Genomic DNA, 12,654 nt, shown 5'->3' on the forward strand with positions numbered 1-12,654 from the left:
TGCTTCTCCAGTTGTGTCTGCAAAAACAACTTTGTGAGGATACCCTGGATAATTGTGCTCACTTGAGCATGCAGTCACCAATTTTATATATGCAATTACTAGTTTGTATATATAAATGACTGTTGCATGTGTAACTACTGCAATGGTAACAGATTATTTTTAAAATAGTGAAATATTATGCATAAAGGAAAACTGTCAGTGAGTCCAATCCCATACTGCAAGTTTAGTTAGAAGAGAGCTAGACAGTCTTCAAATATGTTAAAGGTTGTTGTTAAGAGGATCATGATCACTTGTTCTCTATGTCCACTGAAGGTAGGACAATTAGTGATGGGCTTAATCTGCAGCAAGGGAGATTTAAGATATTAAAAAAAACTTTCTAACTGTAAGGATAGTTAAGCACTGGAATAGGTTTCTAAGGGAGGTTGTGGAATGCCTGTCGTTGGAGGTTTTTAAGAATAGATTAGACAAACACCTGCAAGTTATAGTCTAGGTATAGTATAGCACCTCAGCACAGGTTTTGGACAAGATAATCTCTCAAGGTCCCTGCCAGCCCTCAATTACTGTGGTTCTATAATTTTTACTACACTGCAATAGTTTATGTAAGGATTGCACTAAAAATGTTTTGCTTCTCTGTTCTAGTGGTGCAATTTGTGCATTGACTTGGTAGCATTCACCAGTGAAATATTCAAAGGAGCTGTTTTCCAGTCTTTGGATGGAATTATCATCTCAGCTAACTGTAAACTGAGAAAGATCTTCACTTTGAAATCAAAGCCTCAAGATACAGCTGAGGAAGATGGTGTGTTACAGATGATATTATGCTATCTCCGTCATTACTGTTCATATTGTAAAAACAAAAGCTTCTTGACCACAATCTTTGAATTAATCATTTGAGAAATTATGTGATTTCATGAAAACTGAAGTGTGTTTAGGTCATACACATCTAGTCTTCTTGGACAATAGATGACATCAGGTAAATGTAGCTATGTACATTTTATAGAGTGCCAGCTTCATTAATACTGTCCTGTGGGAAAGATCTCCTCTTTCGTTGCATGCATCCGACGAAGTGGGTATTCACCCACGAAAGCTCATGCTCCAATACGTCTGTTAGTCTATAAGGTGTCACAGGACTCTTTGCTGCTCTTTCATTTAGAACACCTTTTTAATACTTTTCTGGAAAAACTCTATGTAGAGGTATTTTATCATGTAGTTTGGAAGATAGCTTCTTGCTTAATTATCAGTGACTGCTTCTGCTGAAAAAAAGGAGATGTCATTCCCCAAGGTGGCTTCTGGTGAGGATGAAAAACATGTAAATTAGCTGTACTCCAGCAGTTCCTCGATTACCTCAAGCTTGGAGATTTAACAGCTGATGAAGGCTTTCTTCTTTAAACAATTCAAGGAAATGTTAGTTGGGAGACTGCAAGTCACTCTCCTACTTCCTGATGATCTTAAGGTGCATTAAACAGAAAGGTTTTAATGTAGCTCAGTCCTAGATTATTAAAATTCTAATTGCAATTTGAATGCCATCTTCTCATGGCAAAGAATCTAAAGAGAACTGAAAGTGGCCCAATGTGGAATCTACTCTTCTCACAAAGACTGCAAAAAAGGGAAATTATACTGAATGATCAGAGATACTTACGTGGTCCCTGTTGCCATATTATCTGAGTGCCCCACAGTCTTTATTGGATTTGTCTTCAAAACATCCTTGTTAGTTAAGGAAGTCTTATTCTCTGCATCTTACAGGTGAGGAACAGAGGCTGAATTACTTTCTGAAGGTCACTCAGAAAGTCATAGTGGAGCAAGACAGTGACCCCAGGTCTCTACAGTCCCAGGCTAGCACGCTAACCACTAGACTGTCATTTGCCTGGTGAGACCGATTCATCCCTTCACCACACCCAGCACAATGGATGGGAGGCAACTTGCACCTCCCCTATTTAGGGGCTGCGCAAGGCCAATTTAGCCTCTTATGCAGGCTAGGGCATGGGCCTTGTTGCACTGGCATCTATGGACTGTTGCGGTGTCTTCTCTCTCTACCCCCACACCAAAAAAATCCCTTTTCCATTAGTCTGTCCACAGCCCACCACAGAACACCCCCTATGAATTATGTATTGGGTACCACCGTTCTACTTGGCCTTGCACTAAACCTAGAAGAAAATAGGGTCCCTGCCGTAGGATTACAGTATAAATTGGATACCTGGTACCCCAGATAACAAGATGACCAGTTCCAAACCAATAGAGATACCAGTAGATATTAGGGATTTATTATATAGAGTTATGTATCATAAGTTTCTTTGGGAATTAACGTTGAAGAACTTCACGTAAGAAGTGTATTTTCAGGAGGAATATGGAGAGAAAGTACTTGATTACTGTACTAGAAAAGTGTTCCACGCAGAAAGGGAGAAGATATACAGAGAACATTAGGAGAGGGATTTCAAGGAAGAGGCTAAGTAAATGACTTGGCAGGGCACAGGGAACAGGAAGAAATGGTCATAGAGATTTAGGGTGGGATTTTCAAAAGCATTCTGTGAGTTAAGTACCTGACTCCTAGTGACTTTCAGTAGGAGTTTGGCACCTAATCTGTTTAGGTGCTTCTAAAAATCCCAACTTTAGACAAGAGCAGAGTAACGCAGTGTCTTCAGTGTGAGCAGTAGCAACTAAAACTTGATAGTGAAGTTAAATGAGTGTAAGTATTCACACTGTCCAAGAGGTGGAAGAGATCATGTGTTTAGATAATGTATTGTAATTATATTAATTTTGGAACTATATAGTCAGTGCAGATGTGCCAGTGATTTAAATAACTGTACCTTTGTGCTTTACCAGACTGACTGCAAAGAATTCCAATCCATATGAATTATTGTCAAAAAGACACTCTGAGGGTATATTATTTGAATTTGTAAGTGTTTTTTTCTGACAGGGCAATGGTTGTTACAGAGCAGTGATGTGTGTATAGGCATCCATTTCACTATCTGTTAGTTAGCTGATTTTTATGTATCTCTCTGAAAGTATGTCTGTCATATTTAAATTTTTGTTGAGTAGCTTTCATGAGAGTGACAGCTAAACAGGGGTTCTACCATCTGAAAAAAAACAATTGGCAATGGTTTTCAATTTTGATTGACATAAAGGGGGATTGTGTATGTACAGAATCAAAGCTGCCTTATGATAAATTTCTCTTTGTTTATTATTAGATTAGACAGCAAGTGCCTAGAAGATAACTAACTGGTATTGGTGGTGTATGATGTGTGGAGAGTGGTGAAATTATCTTCTAATTCAACAAAACAACCAGTCAGGGGGAGAAATGTGAGGTCATGAAGCTACTTCACATTTTTGTTTTGGAAAGCATAGATCAAATTGCCCGTATCAGAATTAACCATGAACCAGGGAGAGAATCTATTATATACTCAGTTGGCAGAAATTGCACTAGAGGTACTTGTCTTCATTTAGTTTCAAATTAACAGTGCACATGGTTTCTCCCTTCCATTTTCCACAGTTTTTAAAAGTATACAAAAATGGCCTAAACGAGTTGCAAAATTCCTAGTGTAATGTGGTTAATTTAGTGAGGAGACAGTTCTAATAAACTGCATTCACTGTAGTGTATTGCATTTTTAATGAGTGGGATTATCACATTCTGTGATTATTGTACAGTTGGTGGGCATTAATATTTTCTGTACAGTTATGAATTTTCCTTATCCAGACACATTTTACAATTAGGAAAATGCCCCAAATTTAGTTGCATTAAAATACCATACCACATTCCAAAATTATAGATTTATTACTTATTTATTTATTAACTTTCAATTAACATTCATGTCTGATCAAAGTTACCTTGCTCTTCTTAGACAACTAGGCCCAAATATTTAGATGGTATAAATCAGCTTAGCTCCACTGAAGGCAATGGAGGTATAAAGATTAATCAGCGTTGAGGATCTGGGCCCTCGCATATATAAGTGTTCGGTGGTTGGCACTCTGGTTTCCAAGCTCGTTGTTTAATATTAGTTCTTGGAAGATTATTTTCCATGGGAGATAATTTAGGTGCAAGGGGGGAAGATTTACCTACATTGGCAACATGATGTGCACGTGATCTTTGTGTTAAGCCTTCTCTCCAGTTTCCATACTAACCTATTTAGATAATATGTACAGCTCATTTGAGTAGTGGCACTTTTCCCATTTAACCACCTTGAGATATTGATTATTTATTATTGTAAATCAGTAGAGGCCTCGAAGGGTTTACAGTCTAAGTATGAGATGAGACAATAGGTGGATACAAAAAACAGACAAGCGAGACCAAGGTAATGATGAAACCACTGTGATCAGCATAAGCAATGGCCACAGCTCACCTAACCATTTGTCAAGTTTTTATGGTTTTTTTAAGCATCATACGAGGGGAGAGTTTTACAGAGGTATTTGAAGAAATAAATGAAGTGGTTTTGCAGATATTTATGGGGGATCCTCCCATGCATAAGGGGCAACATATTAGAAAGAGTAAAGGTGCTTGTTGGGAATTTTTTACAAATGGGCAATAAATATAACACCATCTTTGTGGAACCATTTTGGAACAATGCAATCTACTTTTTAGGACTGAAATAGGAAGTTTCTGGACGTCTGGCTCCTGCCCATTGGTGAGGCTCTCTCCCTTGCTTTCACAGATGTTGTGTAAAATACAGCAAGCAGTTATCATTTGAGGTATATATTGCTTGGCAGCTTTCAGCCTCCTCATGAGAAAAAGCCATCTTCTTTTCAACCTTCCAAATGCACACTCTGCTATCATTCTGCAGCTACTCAGCTTGTAGTTGAACAAGTCTTTCGTCCTGTCCAGATGTCCAGTAAAAGACTACATAAGCCAGGGAAACAAAGTGTAAACTCAGTCTCTCAGAATGAGAGTGGGAATCAGAACACCATTAATGTCCATAGTGGTCCTATAAGCAAAAATTCCTTTTTTCATTAAAGAAAATGGGTGTGAGTTTCAAAAGATCTGAGCATCATGGACCTTTTCAGACCACCCCACATTGTTGGTCAGCCTGTTTTGGTGATCAACCAGGCCTTAGAGCAACGTGGAGAAATACCCTTTTCTGTTTATGATATGTGAAGCCTGTGGAGAGCAAAAAGAATAGGCATATGGGTCCCAGCAGAGGCCCCAATACAGTTTGGGTACCCCAACCCTGCAAATCCATCAGTCTCTTGTGCATTCCCAAGCTCTATGATCCCCACCATCAGCACCTTCTTTAGAACATCACACACCTCCTTGACAACAGCCCTGACAGTCAATATACCAATAGCAAATTGGTTAGCTACTGACTGGTAGCAACTGGAAGTGGTGAGCTTCCAGTTGGCAATGGCCACATGCTTCTCCACACAGAGAGGAGTTTTCATGTTAGTGTGCTGCTGCTGCAGCTTTGAGGTGAGCTCCATGCAGATGTATTGGAAAGTACCTGCTGTTATCCTGAAATTCTGGCACCACTGCTGGTCATCCCAGGACTGCATCACTATCTTCTCCCAGCATTGCTAGATGCCTTTCTGAAAGATATGCTCTAGCTCAAACAAAAGTTATGAGCTTGTAATGTGTCTGGATAACAAACTAACAACTATCAGAGGGGTAGCCGTGTTAGTCTGAATCTGTAAAAAGCAACAGAGGGTCCTGTGGCACCTTTAAGACTAACAGAAGTATTGGGAGCATAAGCTTTCGTGGGTAAGAACCTCACTTCTTCCAGGACTGAAGAAAGTGAGGTTCTTACCCACGAAAGCTTATGCTCCCAATACTTCTGTTAGTCTTAAAGGTGCCACAGGACAAACTAACAACTATGTTTTTTAAAAGTTGCTATTGTGGGGGGTCTACAATTTCTTCATCCAGACTGAAGCATTAAAGTAAAAAGAAAATATTTATTTTTACAAAAGAAAGAGGTAGATTTTGAAACACGGACTCCCATTTTTTAACCAGCATTTTCCAGATGTAACTACTGCAGTGCTCTCTATACGGAGCTACATCATGAGACTACACAGAAGATGTAGTTGGTGTAGAACAGTGGCTCTCAACCCTTCCAGACGACTGTACCCCTTTCAGGAGTCTGATTTGTCTTGTGTACTCCAAGTTTCACCTCACTTAAAAACTACTTGTTTACAAAATCAGACATAAAAATAACAAAAGTGTCATAAGAACAGCCACACTGGGTCAGACGAAAGGTCCATCCAGCCCAGTATCCTGTCTACCGGCAATGGCCAATGTCAGGTGCCCCAGAGGGAGTGAACCTAACAGGTAATGATCAAGTGATCTCTCTCCTGCCATCCATCTCCACCCTCTGACAAACAGAGGCTAGGGACACCATTGTATATCACAGCGCACTGTTACTGAACAATTGCTGACTTTCTCATTTTTTGCCATATAATTATAAAATAAATCAATTGGATTACATTTCAATGTGAATATAGAGCAGTAGAAACAAGTCGTCTGTATGAAATTTTAGTTTGTACTGACTTCGCTAGTACTTTTTATGTAGCCTGTTGTAAAACTAGACAAATATCTAAAGGTGTTGATGTACCCCCTGGAAGACCTGTGTGTTTCCCCAGAGGCATGCATACCCCTGGTTGAGAACCACTGGTGTAGAAGGTGTCTTAGTTAGGTATTTCAACATCTCTATGGCCTTAATAGTGGAAACTACTAACTGGGAGCTCAAAAACAGACCCAGTTAATCAAGGTGGAAAATTTGGCCATTAGCATCTGTAGAACAAACATTCCCTACTAAATCTAAATGGTTTCAGGGAATAGTTGCACCTTGCTAATCTGCTCTCACACCTTTTTTTTGTTAAAATAGATTAATAAAAACTACTGTTTGTCCCTACCTCAGCAAAGTTTAATACTAGAGTTTTGCAGTATTTACTAAGAATTCAATATTTGCTACTTTAGTAAATGTGCCAGCGATCAGTACAGTATTCTGATGCACAACATGTCAGAAAATCAGAAAAATGAAGTAGCATAGCTGAAACTAAACGTTTGTCAAAATAATGAACGAAGAACATTTTGTGACAGTAGCTTTGTTTACTTACTAAACCACAGAATTCATTTATTCACCACGGTTATCCCAGTTATTTGCACAAACTAGTAAGTGTAACTGTAGTTAACATTTGGGCCCTAATCAACTTGACAGTGTTGTTTTACAATTAACAAGAACATTCTTTGAAAAATCAATAGCTGCACAAGGTTTTCAGTGACTACAACGTGTTATAAATATCTGATCATATAAACTGGCCTTTATAGCCCAAGTAACAAATAATTTAATCATACTGCATTTCTGACCATGTTAGTTATAAAAAAGTGAAGCCTTTGTCTTTAAATTCCAGATATATTTGGTCTTCCATTCACAGCTGATGACCCCACAGATACTATTCCTCGAACCTGTCAGCTAAATACAGATGTGCCACAAGTCACACAACTGCTGAACATGACTAAACTTCGCCAACCAGAAATAAGATTTGGAGGGCGTCCCTTAACTTCATCAGAATCAGGTATGCTGTCTTACTAAAATTACTGTGTGTGTGTGTGTGTGTGAGATATATAGTAATATAATGTGCATACAGGTAGATACAGTTTGATGTGTCCTATAACACATTTTAAGGGTCCAGTTTTCTCACCTAGGCACCAGTTGTACATGCCTGAAATTGTATGCACACACAAATGCACCTACATTTTGTAGGTGCAAGGATGCGTGCAGACTTAAACAATTCTAACACGCATGCTTGCAAAGTCCTGGGATTTAGAAGCACAAAACCCATTAGAATGAGTTTTGTGGGTGGAAATTCTAATGTTTGTATGCTCAGTTGTTAGAAGTTTACAAGTATACACTTGGGTGTTTTGCGAATAGAATAACAAAGCATCTGGAAGATCATAGAATCATAGAAGATTAAGGGTGGAAGAGACCTCAGGAGGTCATCTAGTCCAACCCCCTGCTCAAAGCAGGACCAACACCAACTAAATCATCCCAGCTGGGGCTTTGTCAAGCCGGGCCTTAAAAACCTCTAAGGATGCAGATTCCACCACCTCCCTAAGTAACCCCATTCCAGTACTTCCCCACCTTCCTAGTGAAATAGTGTTTCCTAATATCCAACCTAGATGTCCCTCACTGCAACTTGAGACCATTGCTCCTTGTTCTGTCATCTGCCACCACTGAGAACAGAGGAGCTCCATCCTCTTTGGAACCCCCCTTCAGGTAGTTGAAGGCAGCTATCAAATCCCCCCTCATTCTTCTCTTCTACAGACTGAACAAGCCCAGTTCCCTCAGCCTCTCCTCATAAATCATGGTCACTGCTCACTAATCATTTTCATTGCCGTCCACTGGACTCTCTTCAATCTGTCCACATCCTTTCGGTAGTGGGAGGCCCAAAACTGGACGCAATACTCCAGATGTCGTCTCACCAGTGCCACATAGAGGGGAATAATCACTTCCCTCCATCTGCTGGCAATGCTTCTACTAATGCAGCCCAATATGCCATTAGCCTTCTTGGCAATAAGGGCACACCGCAGACTCATATCCAGCTTCTCATCCACTGTAATCCCTAGGTCCTTTTCTGCAGAACTGCCACTTAGCCAGTCGGTCCCCAGCCTGTAGCAGTGCATGGGATTCTTATTCTTTCATCCTAAGTGCATAACTCTGCACTTGTTCTTGTTGAAACTTTTCAGATTTCTTTTGGCCCAATACTCCAATTTGTCTAGGTCACTCTGGACCCTATCCCTACACTACAGCATATCTACCTCTCCCCCCAGCTTAGCGTCATCCGCAAACTTGCTGAGGGTGCAATCCATCCCATCATCCAGATCATTAATGAAGATGTTGAACAAAACCGGCCCCAGGACAGACCCCTGGGGCACTCCACTTGATACCAGCTGCCAACTAGACATCAAGCCATTGGTCACTATCGTGGAGCCCGACAATCTGGCCAGCTTTCTATCCAACTTATAGTCCATTCATCCAGCCCATACTTCTTTATGAACTTCATGAACTGCTGGGTTTAATCAGCATGGATTCTGAAATGGAAAATCATGTCTCTCTGATCTGTTAGAATTCTTTGAATGTGTCAGTAAAATAGTGCATGAAGAAAAGCTTTTTGACATAATTTATTTAGACTTCCAAACGGCATTCTATAAGGTTCTGCAAAAATGGCTAAAAGCTAATAAGGACACTAAGTAATCACAGGGTGAGAGAGGCAAAGTACTGTCTTAGATAAAAAACTGGCTAAAAGACAGAAAGCAAGGAGGATTCAATTTTCATCATGGCAAGAGGGGCTTCAAGGTTCTAGGCTAGAGCCTGTGGTGTTGTTCAATATATTTATTAATGACCTGGAAAGGTGAGTGAATAATGAGGTAGTAAAATTTGCAGATGACATCATCATTTAGGTTGGTCAGAACCAGAGAGGACTGTGAAGAACTTGAAAGAGACCTAAAAGAGCTTGGTGAACAGGCAACACAATGAAGCTGAGTGTCAATAAATGCAAAGGGTAATGCACATTGGAGGAAAAAAATTACTCTTATACCTTACTAGTTTCTAAATTAATTCTTTCAACCCAAGAAAGGGACTGAGCATCATTATAAGGAGCTCAGTGAAAATGTCTGTTTAATGCACAGCTGCGGTCAAAAAAATCAAACAGGATGTTAAGCTGCATAAGCAATGGGATGGAGAATAATAGCAAAAATATTATAATGCCTTTATTTAAATCAATGGTGTATCCTTACCTAGATTCCTGAGCAACCCATCTCAAAAAGAATATTGTGGAACTAAAGGGGTTCAGAGAAGAGCAACAGAATGATCAAAGGCCAGAGTTAGCCAGTCTCTAACTATTAGAGATCAGGATGAGACCAATAATGCGTGGGCAGATTGTTATGCCTACTTCAGGGTTCTGCCGTCCTCTGAATGATATGGTTCTGGCCACTGTCAGAGTCAGGATACTGGACTAGATGGACCCTTGAAATGTTCCCGTCTGGCAGTCCCTGTGTTAATATATTTGCATTTGCAAAGTGCAGGGGTATGTATGCAAAATGTTGTGTATACCAAGTAGAGGTTAGACAGCTGAAAAACTGACACTGAAATTTTTATGGGAAATATTGTAAAGGTTAGCACAAAAGTTGTTATGGGTGAAAAATTTTGCAAATTGTGTTGATGTCTGGAAGTATAGCTGTGATCTCAGCATCCTCACTACAGAGGTAAGTAGATTTTAGGTCAAACCATTTAAAGAGCCAGTGCTTGTCCACAAAGCCACACTTCCCTTAGAAACCCTGGGTGAAATCTTGGCCCTATTTAAGTCAATTGAAGTTTTGGCATTGACTTCAGCGGCGTCAGGATTTCACCCCAGGTCTTTTAATATCTTGCTACAAAAGAATGAATCCTCCTTTTAAACAATTCTGTAATGTTAAAAGATCTTTATTAAAGAACAGCAACAATATCTGAGCCATTAATTTAAAGTTGTATGTCAGTACTCTTGTAACTAATATGAAAGTATTCATAAACAAAAAATAACAGGACTATTTTAAAATACAATTTCAGACAAATACTTAGATAAATACTGTAATTATTTGTTATTTTTATTCCATTCTTCATATCAAAGTCTTTTCTAGTTTAATTTTACAAGAAATTTAATTATATGTTTGAATAAATATTCAAAGCTACACCCAAGAATTTTAAGTGTCTTTTTGTTTTAAAGTTCAAGGACACCATGATGCATTGCATTAAAGGGCACTTGGAGAACTCTTGACTGCATTATTAATTAATTTTTTTATACCTGAACTAAAAATTCTTGATAGAAATTATAGTTGAGCCTGTCCATTGATAAGCAGATGTGCATCACTACGTGTCTGATCAAGGATCTGAACATGGAATCTCATTAAATAATATCCTCCTTTTCATTTCATAAACACCTACACACTATTTAAATGCCATCTAAAGTATAGGAACTCCCATGTTCTGGTAATCACTTTTCAGGCCTAATCCTGCTCCCACTGAAGTCTGTGGTAAAAACTCACATTGACTCCAGAAGGAGCAAAAGTAGGTCCATGGTGGTGTACACTTTTATTGCCCAAGAATAAAGACTGATTAGAATACAAACTTAAAAAACAGATGACCTTTGAATGTCATGAGTGAATATAAATGAGTATCTTAACTTGTACAATAGCATACACTTGCATAAATTGTAATGTTTGCTTCCAAATGTACATGCAGTATGAGAAAAATCAGAAAATACTGGCATGCACATTGCATGGGTCCTTTTTCAGGATTTTTATTTCATTAACAGATAACAGTTTTTCCAAAATTAAGAGCATGTTGTCACTTCTAGGTTGTCATGTAGGAGTAATTTTCTTGAATTACAAATAGAGATGTAACCTGTTCAAGAGCAAGAGTGTTTTGAATGTTTTCAATTAAATTAATAAAACCAGCATGTATCCAGTAAATCATTGTGTCTAATTTAACTAAAAATTTACACTGTTAATTCCTTCAATTCCCAACCCACATTAAGTAATGACTGTTAGTCAATGTAGGACTGTAGGAAGTAATTTTTTTTTTTCATTAATGGGACCTCAGTTTAATTGAACACAGAATCAAGTCTGGTTATTTAAATTGAGTAGTTCAACTCACTAATGACAAGATGTAGTGGTCCACTAAGCACAGATCAAAACTAGTAATTTACTTAAAAATCAGTACTCTATTTGCCTGAGTGCTTTCATTTCTACAGCAGCAACAGTGTGGGTTGTTTTTTTCTTTGTTTTAAGTAAGGGCAGCCATGTTTCTTTTGGACTGTACTCTTTGACTGTAAGGGGGGGGAAATGTATCTACCCAGTATAAGTATTTGTATCAAAAATAATGGAAATTTTAATGTTTTCTGGGTCTACCTTGTCATATAACTGCATATGACCCAGCTAATTTAAAATAAGAGCTTGTTCGCATTTTGCATACAGAGCACAAATATTGTAGGCAGATAGTTTCAGTTCTTTTTCTTCCTCTTAAATTAAATGTTTTACAGATTTTTAGAACTAAGTAGACTTCAGTTCCATTCCCACTGCATACATCAAATAAACTGAGACAGAAGAAAAACATTCCTAATTAAATTTTACATTTTATAAATTTGAATTTCAAAAAATTGTAAAAAACCAAACGAAAAACAAACAGGCATAATCTGAGTTGGCGATTATGGTGTGAACAAAGTTGTACAAACTTATCCATCCTCATATTTCTGTATGTCGATATGAAACAGGAAAGTGTCCTGGAACATGTTGTCTAGGCACCTCTTCTAAGAAATACAAGCAAGCTATGTTTGCCATAATGTGTTTTGAAACAAACGTGCGTAGAGAATGGGCAGATTCATATGTCCTCCTACAGGAGATTTTTGTTCCAATTTTTTTTCAGTTTTCCCTATCTCTTCACCTTTTTATGAATTTATAAACTTTTCAGTAACCAGATAAGGTAGTAAAAGATTATATCTCAGAAATAGAACACATATCTTGGACATCTAACATAGTGAAAGCCAGTGAAAACGAGGTAGGATCAGAGGCTAAAATAGGGAAAGAACAAGTTAAAAATTACTTAGAAAAGTTAGATATCTTCAAGTCACCAGGGCCTGATGAAATGCATCCTAGAATACCCAAGGAGCTGACTGAAGAGATATCTGAGCCATTAGCGATTATCT

The 12,654-nt window shown here is 38.4% G+C and overlaps 1 protein-coding gene across 1 annotated transcript in view; it reads left to right on the plus strand.

Moving 5' to 3' along the window:
* CFAP20DC (CFAP20 domain containing) overlaps positions 1-12,654 on the plus strand; it is a 154,871-nt gene that overhangs the window by 43,663 nt on the left and 98,554 nt on the right. The window contains exons 6-7 of the mRNA XM_065408313.1: positions 640-796; positions 7,327-7,491. Coding sequence (XP_065264385.1) covers positions 640-796; positions 7,327-7,491 — 322 coding nt within the window. The remainder of the gene's footprint in view (positions 1-639; positions 797-7,326; positions 7,492-12,654) is intronic.

The sequence above is a fragment of the Emys orbicularis genome, chromosome 7, assembly GCF_028017835.1.
Source record: "Emys orbicularis isolate rEmyOrb1 chromosome 7, rEmyOrb1.hap1, whole genome shotgun sequence".
NCBI lineage: Eukaryota > Metazoa > Chordata > Testudines > Emydidae > Emys > Emys orbicularis.